This window comes from Peromyscus californicus, unplaced genomic scaffold (assembly GCF_007827085.1).
Source record: "Peromyscus californicus insignis strain IS unplaced genomic scaffold, ASM782708v3 Scaffold_9__1_contigs__length_137607984, whole genome shotgun sequence".
Classification (NCBI taxonomy): domain Eukaryota; kingdom Metazoa; phylum Chordata; class Mammalia; order Rodentia; family Cricetidae; genus Peromyscus; species Peromyscus californicus.
In genome coordinates this window covers 7,753,195-7,767,062 of record NW_026294617.1, presented here as the reverse complement: position 1 = coordinate 7,767,062, position 13,868 = coordinate 7,753,195, and the positions used below count along the sequence as shown (strand labels likewise).

At 43.9% G+C, this 13,868-nt stretch overlaps 1 protein-coding gene across 1 annotated transcript; it reads right to left on the bottom strand.

Moving 5' to 3' along the window:
- Positions 1-1,013: 1,013 nt before the first annotated feature.
- Positions 1,014-1,259, bottom strand: LOC128106742 (cyclin-dependent kinases regulatory subunit 2-like). The gene has a single exon (XM_052732296.1). It carries the CDS (start codon positions 1,257-1,259, stop codon positions 1,014-1,016), a length of 246 nt encoding a protein of 81 aa, XP_052588256.1.
- Between the last annotated feature and the right edge of the window lie 12,609 nt (positions 1,260-13,868).

Below are 13,868 nucleotides of genomic sequence, written 5' to 3'. Positions count from 1 at the left end.
GATGCTTATTGTCGCACTAGGTCCTGTGCTGACTAATCTTTGTCAACCTGATGCAAGCTAGTGTCACCTAGGAAAAGGATCCTCGGCTGAAGAATGGCCCAGACCATATGAGTCTGTGGTTGTGTCTAGGAGGCATTTCCTAATTGCTAATTGATGTGGCGGTACACAACCTGCTGTAGCCAGTACCACCCTGGGACAGGAGGACTGAGCAAGGATGATTAAGGAAGGTGCTGAACAAAGCAGGGAAAGCAGGCCAGGAAGCAGCACTCCTCCATTGTCTCTGATTTAGTTCCTGACTCTAAGATCCTGCAGTGCCCTCTGCTCTGGCTTCCCTTGGTGGGGGACTGGAACCTGTAAGCCAATGAAACCCTTTCCTCCCCCAAGTTCCTTTGAGTCCTGGTATTAACCACAGCAACAAGTCACAAACTAGGACTGACCCCACCCTGATAATCTAGGCTAATCACATCTCAGAATCCATCATTGAATTATACCCGCAAAGACCCTTTTACCAAATGACTTTAACACATTCTAGAAACTAAGACATGGACAGTCTTGTGGGAGGCTGCCATTCCATCCAGTCTAGCCATTCATCTATGCTGTAGCATGTATCAGTGTTTTCATTACCAGATAATGTTCCATTGTGCGGCTACACCATGCTTTGTTTGTATGCCTTTTCACCTTATGGACATTTGAGTTGTTTCAACTATAACAACTAATACTTCTTCTTCTTCTTTTTTTTTAAATGCAACATGCAAACTTTATTTAACAAAAGTAACAGGTAAAGTAAAACAGGCACTGCTTATATTAAGAAAAAAACTACAAGAAAATTTATCTTTAACAACTTAAAATAACCTACTTGCAGTTGCATTGACCTGAGCTCTGTTGCTGTGAAGAATACAGCTCATGCACAGGTATGATGAAAGATTTGTTCACTTTTCAAGTATTTACGGAATACTACCATATATACACATATACATTAAATTTGAAAAAGATTAGGTGATCCCAGCTGTACTTCACTTTTGTTGCTCTTTTGGAAGAGGTCTTCTAAAGAGAAGATTATGCAGTTCTGCCTCATGAATCATGTAATGAACCCAACCTAGACTCTGTTGGACCCCAAGTCTCCTCCATTCCTCTTCAGACATTAGATGAGTTTTTGGTACTTGTTTGGAGAGTTCTCTGGGTAACAAGACATGCCGGTACTCGTAGTGCTCATCGTCGTCAAAGTACTTGTCCGAGTAGTAGATCTGCTTGTGGGCCATCCTGCCGGTGCATGGAGGAGAAAACAGGAGCGGGAAACGGGGCGCAAGGAGCTCCACGTCCGCCTAGGGCCGGCGCAACGACTCCAATCACAACTGATACTTCTAAGAACATTCACAAATTCAAGTTGTCAAGTGGATATTTCAATTCTTTGGGATATGTATCTAACAGGGGAATTATTGGGTCATGTAGATACCGTGTGTTTAACCTTTTCAGATACTGCCAAGCCATTTTCTGAGGTGACTGTCCTTTCCTATCAGCCCTACTGGGAGTGGTTTCTCCATATCCTCTCTGATACATATATAGAGAAATATATGTATGTATGTATGTATGTATGTATATATATATATATTTCTAAATTTTTTTTTTTTTTTTTTGGTTTTTCGAGACAGGGTTTCTCTGTGTAGCTTTGCGCCTCTCCTGGAACTCACTTGGTAGCCCAGGCTGGCCTCGAACTCACAGAGATCCGCCTGGCTCTGCCTCCCGAGTGCTGGGATTAAAGGCGTGCGCCACCACCGCCCGGCTTATATTTCTAAATTTTTAAATACTTTAGAATGACTGTAATTAGATATAGATCTAATAATATTATATATAATATAAATGATATTATAATTATATAATTTATGTAAATATATTTATATTATAGAAATATAATATATACAATAATATATTGTCTAATATATATAATTACTGTCATTCTAATGAGACTAACGGATTTCTTACAGTTTTAACTTACATATATTTCTAGCTCTGTCTCCTTAGAGATTCAGGAAACTGTAACACTTTAATAGTGACCACCAAGAACCTGGATTCGGTCCCTCCCTTCCTTCTCTGCTCCCTTGTTTCCTCTCGGCCATCTCCTTCCTCCCCTCCCTTCCTTCCTTCCTTCCTTCCCCCTTCCTTCCTTCCTTCCTTCCTTCCTTCCTTCCTTCCTTCCTTCCTTCCTTCTTTCCTTTCTCTCTCTCTCTCTCTCTCTCTCTCTCTCTCTCTCTCTCTCTCTCTCTCCAGTGTTGATGTAGCTCAGGCTAGGCTTGAACTAGGAGACCTCAGCCGTCTAGATGCTCGGATTTCCAGGTTTGGGATTCTCTCTTTCATGACATGGCTTCACGTATGCTGGCTGGCCTCCAGTGCAACATGGAGTTGAGGGTGACCTTGAACTTTTGATCTTCTCAACTCTACCTCTAAAGCGGGTGCTGAGGTTCCAGGTGTGGGCCACCATGCTGGTTTTCTCTGGTGCAGACTATCAAACCCAGGGCCTTGGGAACACTAGCCAAGCACTCTACTAACCTTGATTTCTAAACACATTTTTCTTTTAAAGTGGAGGCAGGGTCCTTAGTGAACTGGCTGGAGCATGGTTAATCTTTTTTTGTTTGTTTGTTTTTGTTTTTGTTTTCTCGAGACAGGGTTTCACTGTGTAGCTTTGGAGCCTGTCCTGAATCTTGCTCTGTAGACCAGCCTGGCCTCGAATTCACAGAGTTCCTCATGGCTCTGCCTCCTGAGTGCTGGGATTAAAGGCGTGCACCACCACTGCCTAGCATTAATCTTGAATCTTAATTGTCAACTGAACTCTATGCAGCGATGTCCAGGAGATTAGTGAAACGCACTTCTGGGTGTGTCTGTGAGGGCATTTTCGGGATGACTGGCAGGCACATGAGGGAGCAACTGCTGAGGAAAGGTGTGCTCTGAATGTGGGCGGTGTCATCCAATCAGCTGGGAGCACTGGCAGAACAGAGGCAGGAAGAAAAGGCCAGGATCAGTGAGTGCTTGATCGTGGGCTCCGCTGCTGCTGCTGCTGCTGCTGCTGCTGCTGCTGCTGCTGCGGTTCTGATGGAGTCCATGCTCCTTGTGTGTCTCCCTGGGGAGCTCTCCGGGAGCCTTCCCTCCTTCAACACATGGCTGCAGCTGTTTTCTTACTCCGCTTTGCTGCGGTTCCATTGTCTGACTACCCAGCCAGTCCACACTGACGTAAGTAAGCCAAGTAGAAAAGAAAGTTCTTCCTCACAGCACGATGTCAACCACTCAGTGCAGAAGATGGGCGGGAGCCGTTGGATATCTGCACTGTACAACCATGGTGATGATAGTGAACTCAGCCCAAAGCATCAGGTGAAAAGCTAGTGGGTGAAAGGTGGGCAGGGAGTGGCACGTTGACTTGTATCAAAACACGAAAACACCAATTACCAAGGAAAAGGAAAAGCTTTAGAGCAGAAGAACGTGGCAGGCGATTGAGAACCGTTAACCAGCAGCGGCCTCGAACTCACTGTACAGCAGCTGCCTTGAACTTCTGATCCTCCTGCCTCCACCTCCCAGGTGCTAGGATGACTGGTGTGTGCCACCACCCCTGGTTTACAAAGTGCTGAGGTAGAACCAGGGCCTGAGACGCTCCATTGTCTGAACTACATCTCTGGTCCCTCACAGTTGTACATTAACAATATAAAACTTTGTTTTGCTGCTAATTTGTATGCATGAAAACATTATGGCTTCCATTTTCCTCATCAATTAATATTTGTATTATTAGAGTACCTTTTTTTCTAGTTTTCGGCTTTTAAACTTAAATTCTATGTTCTGTGTTCATATACATATTATTCTGTGTGTGTGTATGTGTGTGTGTGTATGTGTATGTATGTGTGTGTGTGTGTGTGTGTGTGTGTGTGTGTGTGTATGTGTGTGTGTGAGTCATACCACAGTGTTCATGTGGAGGGTTCCTTGGAGAAGTCCATTCTCTGTTTCTACCATGTGGGCTCCAGGGGTTGAAGTTGGGTTGGTCATTTCATCAGGCTGGTTGGCAAGTGCCCTTCTGCCGCTGGCCAGCCCACTGAGATTCTGCTGTCCTTTCACATTTTATAGCTGCCTGCTCTTTACCCGCTCTCCTATGTAATCAAACAGAATTCCCCTATTATTACAGGAAAACGAGACATCAACTTTCCCCAGCTGAGAGCGTTCATTACTGCTCTCCACCCATAGCCTGCAGCCTGAGGAGTCAGTCACCAGCATCTCCTCCTCCTCCTCCTCTCAGAGATGAAGCCTCAGGCAGTGTGGGCCGCCTTTCTTCCCCTGGCCCTCCCCTGCCACAGTTGAGTTCTGCTGAGGTGGTTAGCTCTTCACATTCCACAGTGTGATTAAAAGCTTCCCCTTGGTAGGCATCCTACCCCTGTGTCTTCCTTCAGCGGGTTCGCTGTGAGTCCCCAGCACAGCATTACACACACTTGTCACATGCCTTGATGTCCTAGCTTACTGTCATGTCTCTTCTGTTATTTGTTATTCTTTGAGGAAAGAAAGAATTTTTCAAGTATTTTCCCCAGGTGAGTCGTGTGCATCACCGCCCTGAATCCTTACGTATCTGCAAACATATTCCACTCCAACAGAAAAAAACGTATCTTAGTTAAAAAAGCACATCCCAGTCTTCTTGGTGCTGACATTGGAAAGAAGAATTCCAGGGCTGGAGTAATGCTTGTTTGTGTGTAAGAGTTTGAGTTGCTATGCAGAAAGAATATAATGGTTGTTTTTAATCTCTGGATTTTCAGTCTTCTGTGTATTAAATATGTGTGTGTGTTCCCTTCGCATGGTTCCTGCCTGGAACTTGACAGCCTGTCCTTAGGTAGATGGGTTTGCTGGCTGCCTCTCTCCCCTCTGTGAACAGCATTGCTTTCCCTGTAGAGCTCCTACTATGTCCACAACTGTTCTCTTAAACTCCTTCTCTCCATACTGCTTCTCATGGCATACATTTTTATTGTTCTTAGCTTTTAAAAATGCTTTTATTTTTATTTTTTTGGAGACAGGCTGTTCTTGAGCCCCGGGTGGCCTCAAACTCATGACGTAGTCAAGGATTATCTTGAACTTTTTATGCTCCTGCCTCCACCTCTCAAGTCCTAAATCACAGATGTGTACCACCATGCCCATTTTATGCCACACTGGGGATTGAACCAAGTATGCATCCTGCGTACTAGGCAAACCTTCTGCCAACTGAGCCATATCCCAAACCTTGGAATATTTCTTGGTCTCGTTTCCGGTCTCCTGGCTGGTTCTCAACACTCATCATTGGGAGGGGGGTGTGTGAATCTGAAAGTGTAAAATTTTTGTATGCCTTTTAGCCCAGAATGTCTTCTGTGTTGGATCATGTATCACCTTCCATGTCTCTAATGTCTTTCCTGTACCGGTTTGTTCCTAGGTCACCCTGACTCACAGGGACCCTGTTCTGAGTGCGGCTGTTCTCGACAGCTTGCTCTTTCTTCCACGCTTTGTTCCACAGGCCTCAGTCCAGTTCCCCTCAGATCCGGACAGTTCAGGGCTGGTGGCCTACCCAAAAGGTGTCACCACAGGACACTGATGATGAGTGTTCTCTAGGGAGCAGGAAAGATTCTGTCCATCCTTAGCCACTCATACCCTCCCTTCTAAGGGACCCCTCTATGACTTCTCTTGTCCCTCCTGGGGCCAGAAAGGACATGCACACACCTGCTGAATGAGGGCAACACTCACAACCACCTTCATCAATCCTGTTCCTTTCTTGTGTATATACCTACAATTTCATTATATAAAATGGGAATGTTTCAATTTTGACAAATAATGATGCATACTAATGAGTGAGTGTGTGTGTGTGTGTGTGTGTGTGTGTGTGTGTGTGTGTGTGTATGTGTGTGTTGAGCTAGGCATAGTGTTAAACACCTTTTGTTAGTTTTTTTGTCAACTTGACACAAGCCAGGGTCATTTGGGAAGAGGGAACCTCAACTGAGGAAACACCTCCATCAGATTGTCCTGTAGGTAAGTCCGTGGGGCATTGTCTTGATTCATGATTGATGCCGGAGGGCCAGCCCACCGTGGGCGGTGCCTCCCTGGCCAGGTGGTCTTTAGTTGTACCCAAAAGCAAGCTATTCAAGCCAGAGAGCAAGCCAGTAAGCAGCACTCCTCCATGGCCTCCGCTTCAGTTCTGCCTCCAGGCTCCTGCTTTGAGTTCCTGCTCTGGCTTTACTTATGATGGGCTATGACAGAGAAACGTAAGCTGAATAAATCCTTTCCTTTTCGAGTTACTTTGGTCAGAATGCCTTATCACAGCAATGAGAACCACACCAGGACACAGCATCACACCTGGGATCCCAGGTCTTGGGAATCTGAGGCAGGATAAAAAGTTTGAGCCCAGCCTGGGCTACTCGGTGAGGACTTGGAGGTGGGGGGGGGGGTGCTGGCAAGCTGCCGCATCTGGGTCAAATCACTTGCCTCTGAGCCTCTGACTACCTGAGTTCAGTCCCCAGGGCACAACCATGCATGCACACACCACACACATTAAAGAAACAGAATTTAAATAAATGTAAAAAGAAAGAAAACTATTGCAGAATTTCCATGTCAGCACTTTACTGAGGAGAGGGGAGGTGTTCCTGGGGAACAAATGTGTGCACACGCTGCTGGGTGGGTGTGCAGGTCAGAGGTCACCTCTGTGGTGTCACTTCTCTTCTTTTATGCCAGTGCTAGAGGTCACCAGGCTTGCATAGCAGTCACCTTTACCCACTAAACTGTCTCACTGGCCCCTAAATTAACCACTTTGGGGTGAACTAGTTCGAGTATGAGAACATTCAGTGTTGTTAAACAATTGCCTGTACCAAACTCTAAGAGCTTATTACCTCCGAGCAAAACCCCTTCCTCTCAAATAGTCCTCTGCTCCCCTTTCTCCAGCCGTTGGCAGCTGCCAGCATGCTTCCAGCCTTCATGGAGTTCCTTCCTCTGTATTTTCCTGTAAATGGAATCATACAGTTTTTGCCTTTTGTGTCTAGCTTCTTTCACTTGGCACTTTTAAAAAAATGTAAAGCTTACTTGTTTGGCTGTGTATAGCAATACAATGTACATAAACACCTCTTTTTATTGTTTCTGAGACCTTCATACTACCCATGCGCGCACACGCGCACACACACACACATGCACACACACATGCACACATGCACACTCGCAAGAATTGGTATGACCTGTTTATCTTTAAGAAGACCATTACAAAAACCACAACCAATCAAAATGCAGATCTGTGGGGCCCAGTCTTAGATCATACACCTACAACACAACTCCTGCACCTAAGGTTCAGGGATCCTTGCAAAGAGGGGCAGAGATTGTAAGAGCCAGAGAAATATTCTGAGAGAATGTCCTAGGAAAGTCAGAACCTATACCCATCAAGTCTCATCAACAGCTCTGCCTTTGCCAGGGATACACAAAGAAACCCTCCTCCAAATGTCTTGAAATTAGTTACACCATTCCAAAATATTCAAAGAAATCACAAGAGAACTTAGAGAGTATGTCTTAAATGGAATAAAAATGGAAACAACATTGAAATTTAGGGGGAGCAGCTAATGCAGTATTCAGAGGGAAATTTATAGCTCTGAAACACTCCAATATGAGATTACTTTGGGAAACTAGGGAGAGAAGTAATTCAACTAGAAATAAAGAGAAGAAATGATAAATCTTAGATCTGACAACTGAATGTATCAGGATTTGCTGTCTCCCATGGAAGCCCTTACCCTTTTGGAGGAGGGGATGGGGGTGGGTCGTGGGAGGGAAGGCTGGCGGGGAGTGAGAGGAGAGATGAGAGGGGGATCTGTGGTTGGTATGTAAAATGAATTAAAACATTTCTTAAATAAAAAAAGAAAAGAAATCTTGGAGCTGAAATAAATGATAACTTTTTAAAAAAACAAAGACATTTAAAACTGTCCTTTGAAAAGATTACCCATAAAACTCTACTGCTTAAATGTAAACAAACAAATCAAAATGCTGTTGCTAGCACCAACTAGCGCTGGTTTGGATGGTGGAATGCTTCCCCTTAAGTCTGGATGAAAGACAAAGGATGTCACCTACTGCCCTTTGCCCTTTGCATTGTTCTGGAAATACTAATTTGTAGAATAAAGCAAGAAAAAGAAATTAAAGACATACAAATTTCAAAAGATAATGTAAACCTACCGTTATTCATAAGGACATGATAACATGCACAGAAAATGTTAGAGATCACAAAGCTACAGTCAGATCTAAGAAGTGAATTGATTATTATACTAAAACCAATTAGAAATTAAAACATTAACAGCAGCATCAAAAAATAACATATTTGGATAACCTTGACAAAACGCATACATTAAACCTACAAAGGCTACTGAAAAAAATTAAAGATTTCTGAAAGGTTTAACATTGTTTAAGGATGTCAATTTTCTCTAAGTAACCTCTGTATTTAACATAATACCCATCAGGGGCTAGAGAGGTGGCTCAGTGGTTAAGAACACTGGCTGCTCTTCCAGAGGACAAACGTTCGATTCCTAGCAACCACATGGCAGCTCACAACTGTCTGTAACTCCCGTTCCGGGGATCCATTGCCCTCATACAGGCACACCTGCAGGCAAAACACCAATGTTAATAAAACAAAAATAAATGAATAATTTTAGAAAACATAAAACCAATGACAGTATCTGGATAAAGACAGACATGTTGACCAAGTGTGTAGTGTAGGGCCCAGAGAAATCACACATAGATCAGCACTGGAGGTCTGAAAAAGGTACCAACAAAACTCAGAAACAGTTGTGTTTCTAACAAATGACGAAACAATGAGATTTCTATGTGCAAAATAAGAATTTCAGGGTTTGGGGGTGTGGTCCAGTTAGTAGATGCTTCACTGTATACATGAAGCCTGGGTTCAACACAAGTATCAAATTTAAAAAAGTATGATATTATACTCCTACAATCATAATCCCAGCACTTGGGAGGTAGAGGCAGGAAGGTCACAAGTTCAAAGCCAGCCTGAGCTACCTGAATCCTTGTCAAAAGAAAGAAGAAGAGGGGTTGGGGATTTAGGTCAGTGGCTGAGCTCTTGCCTAGCAAGTGCAAGGCCCTGGGTTTGATCCTCAGCTCCAAAAAAAAAGAAGAAGAATAGGAGGAAAAGAAAGAAAGAAAGAAAGAAAGGAGGGAGGGAGGAAAGAAAAGAAAAGAAGGAAGGAAGGAAGGAAAAGAGAGAGTTTGGGAAGGGAAGGAGAGAAACAAGCTTCAACATTATGCCGTATTTTGAATATAATTCCAGGCTGGAGAAATGACTCAACAGGTAAAATCACTAATCAAACAAGTTTGATTGCCTGAGTTTGATCCATGGAACACACACACACACACACACACACACACACACACACACACACACACACACACACACACAAAGTTGATGCACTCATGCATCTGTAATCCCAGAATTCCTGTGGTGAGATGGGAGGCAGAGAGAAGGAATTAGCCAGAAGTTGCCCTGACAGCTAACCTAGAGTATTCCAAGCATGGACAAAAACAAGAGACCCTGATTCAATACAAGGTGGAAGGTGAGCGTTGACTCCCCAGAAAGTGTTCTCTATTACATGCATATTGTGGCACATGTGTACACACACACACACACACACACACACACACACACACACACACACACACAATTAAATAAATACATTTACTTCCAAACAGATCTAGACCTAAGTACAAAAGCTGAAATAAGACTCTAAGAGAAAACAAAGTCTTGTGACCTTCAGTTAGGCCGTTTTGTAAGCTAGAATACACAAAGCATGAACCATTAAGGGAAAAAAGAGTTAGTTAAACTGAATTTCATTGAGATTAAACCTTTTTCTCAAGTCAGGTATGGTTGGCAAAGGATCTGGGGCTTGTGGCTGTCCTGGGTTTCATAGGGAGACTGAGAAATACAGAGGCCAGTGCTATGGCTTAGCAAGTAAAGACACTCCTGTTAAACCTGAGATCACTTCCAGGACTCACGGGGTGAAAGAAGTTCTCAACTCCTGGAAGTTGTCCTGTGACCTCCACACACATATTGTGCCATTGTGTTTCTCATGACACTCACCAGAAATAAAGAACCAAAACGTAACAATGTCTTAAAGTCAGGCAGTGGTGGCCCACGCCTTTAATCCCAGCACTCCGGAGGCAGAGGCAGGAGGATCTCTGTGAGTCTGAGGCCAGCCTGGTCTACACAGCAAGTTCCAGGACAGCAAGACTGTTTACACAGAGAAACCCTTTCACCTGGTGGGTCCCCGGGATTGACCTCAGGTCACCAGGCTTGGGGACAGGCACCTTTACTCACTGAACCACCTCACCTGCCCTCAGCTGCTTTGTAAAAGTGACAGAGACAGGGATCATTTGGGAGAACATGCTTAGAATTGCTTCCCTACCCTGTTCCTTTCTCTCTCTCTCTCTCTCTCTCTCTCTCTCTCTCTCTCTCTCTCTCTCTCTCTCTCTCTCCCTCTCCCTCTCCCTCTCCCTCTCCCTCTCCCTCTCTCCCTGTCTCTGGTGATTTTCTTCTTCCATCCCCCACCTCCACCCCCACCCCACCCTGCCTGTGCTCCTCAGTCACAGCTTTCTTTCATTTACCCAGCTCTCTAAATATTTGAAGAGGTCTCTATCAATGGTGGCCTTCGCCCACCCACCCCCACCAAAGTCTCCTCTCCTCTGGGTTAAATATTGCCAGCTCTTTAGCCTTCCACATGCTGATAAGTGGAGCTGTTAAAGCTACGTGGTTTACAGCAGGGAGGCAAGATCTGGAAGGTTTGTGGATTCCCCAGACTTCAGAAGGTACAGCTGGGCTAGGCAACCAAAATGAACAGAAACACAAGTAAACAGAGGTATACACACACACACACACACACACACACACACACACACACACACACACACACGAGAGGTCACAGGGTCTACAGGAAAGAATCTGTCCCTCTCAATTACAGTGCAGGAAAGAAATGATGTGACCTGGTCTAGGCCAGGCCCCTGCTTTAGGCCTTTGATTAACTTTGTCCTGTGCAGCAGAACTAGTACCTGGACTGTGCCATCGTCCGTGACTCCTGTCCCTTTTCAAACGTCCTGTGTTCTGTAAGCAACGAGTCCTTACAATGCCTTCGTATATTTTTCCACGTCTCGTTCTCTTCCTAATGGCTCTCCTAACAATCAGTGGACAGGATTTTATTTAGATCAACAACTCACTAAATCCCTTTCCTTTCTCTGTTTCTTCTTCTGGCCTATAACGGGATAGCAACATTCAGTTCCAAAGCCTGATTATGGCGATGAAGCTATGTGTGACCCTTTCAGTATCAAGTGTTCCCTGCTGTTTACTCAAGGAGGAGGAGAGAAGTCCTGCAAGCTTCCACACAGAATTAGAATAAGAAGTGCTTTATACAGAGGAGGGAAGAGATGCCTGGAATTGAAGGTCTCCTTTATAGCCTGAGAAAATCCTTCAACCTAAAGTCCTTCTGACTAGTTGCTTGCTACCTTGGCTGTCGGGAAGTATAGACGAGTTTCTTGTGGGTGAACGTGTTCCTTCGCACAGAGGAAAGGTCGGGAGGGTTTTGCAGAGATGGAGACGTGCTAATCTACCTTGCCAGACCACAGCCTTCTCCTTGCATTCCACACGTACCATCCATCTTCCCCCTCCCGACCCCTCCTCCTCCTCCTCTCTTTCCTACTTCACACTGCGCTTGTTTCAGCCCAGGGACAACAGAAAAGGTCTCTTTTTTTCCAAGTTGGTGGCTTAGTTATCCTGGTGTTCTAGCGTAGTCAGATATAACAGATCCCAACTAGTCAGGAGAAAAGAAGAGAATACACACAGTCTGTCTCAAATCTTAGGACATGTTAGAACCCCGGAGGACACCAAAACCAGAGATTTACCTGTTTCATGAGGGAATTTCCTTTGCTTTCCCTTAATGTTTAAATTCCTGCCATAGTCAGAAAGTTCTGTGTTTTCTCTGCATTCTACCCCTCAGCAGCACACATATACACACTTACATTCACATTCATACACATATATACACACTCAGACACATACATACATATATACTCAAACTCACACATTTCACATGCATATACACTCAAATTCATACACATACACATACAGACACATATTCTTACACACATGCACATATATACACATTTACACTCTCATACATACACATACATACACACTCATTCACACTCACATACATATATACACTTACACAGACATACATACACACACTCACACACATACATACATACATACATACATACACTCTCTCACACTTATACAAATATACGTATATACATAGTCACCTCATCCTCATGCAAACACACACATACATTCATCATCACATGATTAGTATTTTTTCTCTTAGTCCATTCATCATTTCAATATTATTCTATTATTATTATGTTTATTTTAAGTTAGTATTCTAGCCTGGACTGGCTTCAAAATTACTATTCTGAGGATGGCCTTGAACTCCTCGTCCTCCTGCTCTAGAATGCTGGGGATCCAGGTGTGGAACACCACACTGGGTTGGTACAGGCTGCCCAGGGCCTTGTGCACGCTAGGCAAGCACTCAGCCAACTGATTTCCCTTTTTAAATATTCCACCTTCTACCCCCAGAACCAGTTTTAAATGTTATTTCATTAATGCCAACTTTTAGAATGTTTATAAAGCTGCAATTTGAAATTTGAAAATTCAAACTCTTTGAGGAAGAGAAAAAGATTAAGAAGCTATCCAAAGCATATTTGCCAAGAATCTTTTGCCTGACCATCGCAATCTAAGGGGAAAAGAAATTCTTACATTTTTGATTCATTTGTGCCTACTTCATCAAAAGGTTTTACAAAAGCTGTTTGATGATCTACTGGATGTTGGATCCTTAAAACTTCCCAATGTAGTTTCTCGTTGTGTGTTTTACCCACCACTGTGTGCCCATGTTTAACCCACATATATCAAAGAGACCCATCACTAGAACAAGTCTGCTCTCCCAGTCTTTGAGTTTTCTCTTTTCTCTGACCGAAGCACTCAATCTTTGATACTTCCACGTTTAACTCCCTTTGTCTCCCTTGCTTAAACGCCCTCTTCTCAAAGCTGTCTACTTATACCACACTATCAATAACTAAGTTATGTGCATTGACTCCAAACAACTGAACCAATTAAGACTTGGAATCAAGGGACTAGGGAGCTGGTTCCATGGGTCACCATTTTTGCTGGGCAAGCACGGAGACTGAGTTCAGACCCTTGTCATTCATATGACATGTTTGTGAGCACTTCTAACACCAGTTCTGGGGGCAAAGGCAGGCAGAGTCCGGGCTTGCAGACCAGGCAGTCTAGTGGAAAGGCTCCAGGTTGAGTGAGAGAAAGCCTGTCTTGAGAGAAAGAGAGAGAGAGAGAGAGAGAGAGAGAGAGAGAGAGAGAGAGAGAGAAGAAAAGGGAGGAAATAAAGGTGGCTTGGAAGTGACTAATGAAGAAGTCCTGATTCACTTACATGTATCACATGTGAACACATATAACACACACATACGCTGAAAAAAACTAAATAAAAAAATGTTCAAGGTCTGGACATGGTAGAACACACTTGTAATCTTAATAGGCTGAGCCAGGAAGATTACTAGTTTGAGGCTAGCATGGGCTACATAATTAGACACTGTCTCAAAACAAAATAAAAATAAAAAAATAATTTAAATGACCTTAGAGTTCATCCAATGAGAATGTCTCACTTTTAGAAGTCTAAAGGGGCCAAGTGGGGCCACTCTGTAGTCCTGTGCTCCGGAAGGACTTCCTCCAGTCTCACCACGTGCATGAGCTACTTTTGCTGCTGTAATAAATGGCATGCCCAAAAGTGACTTATGGA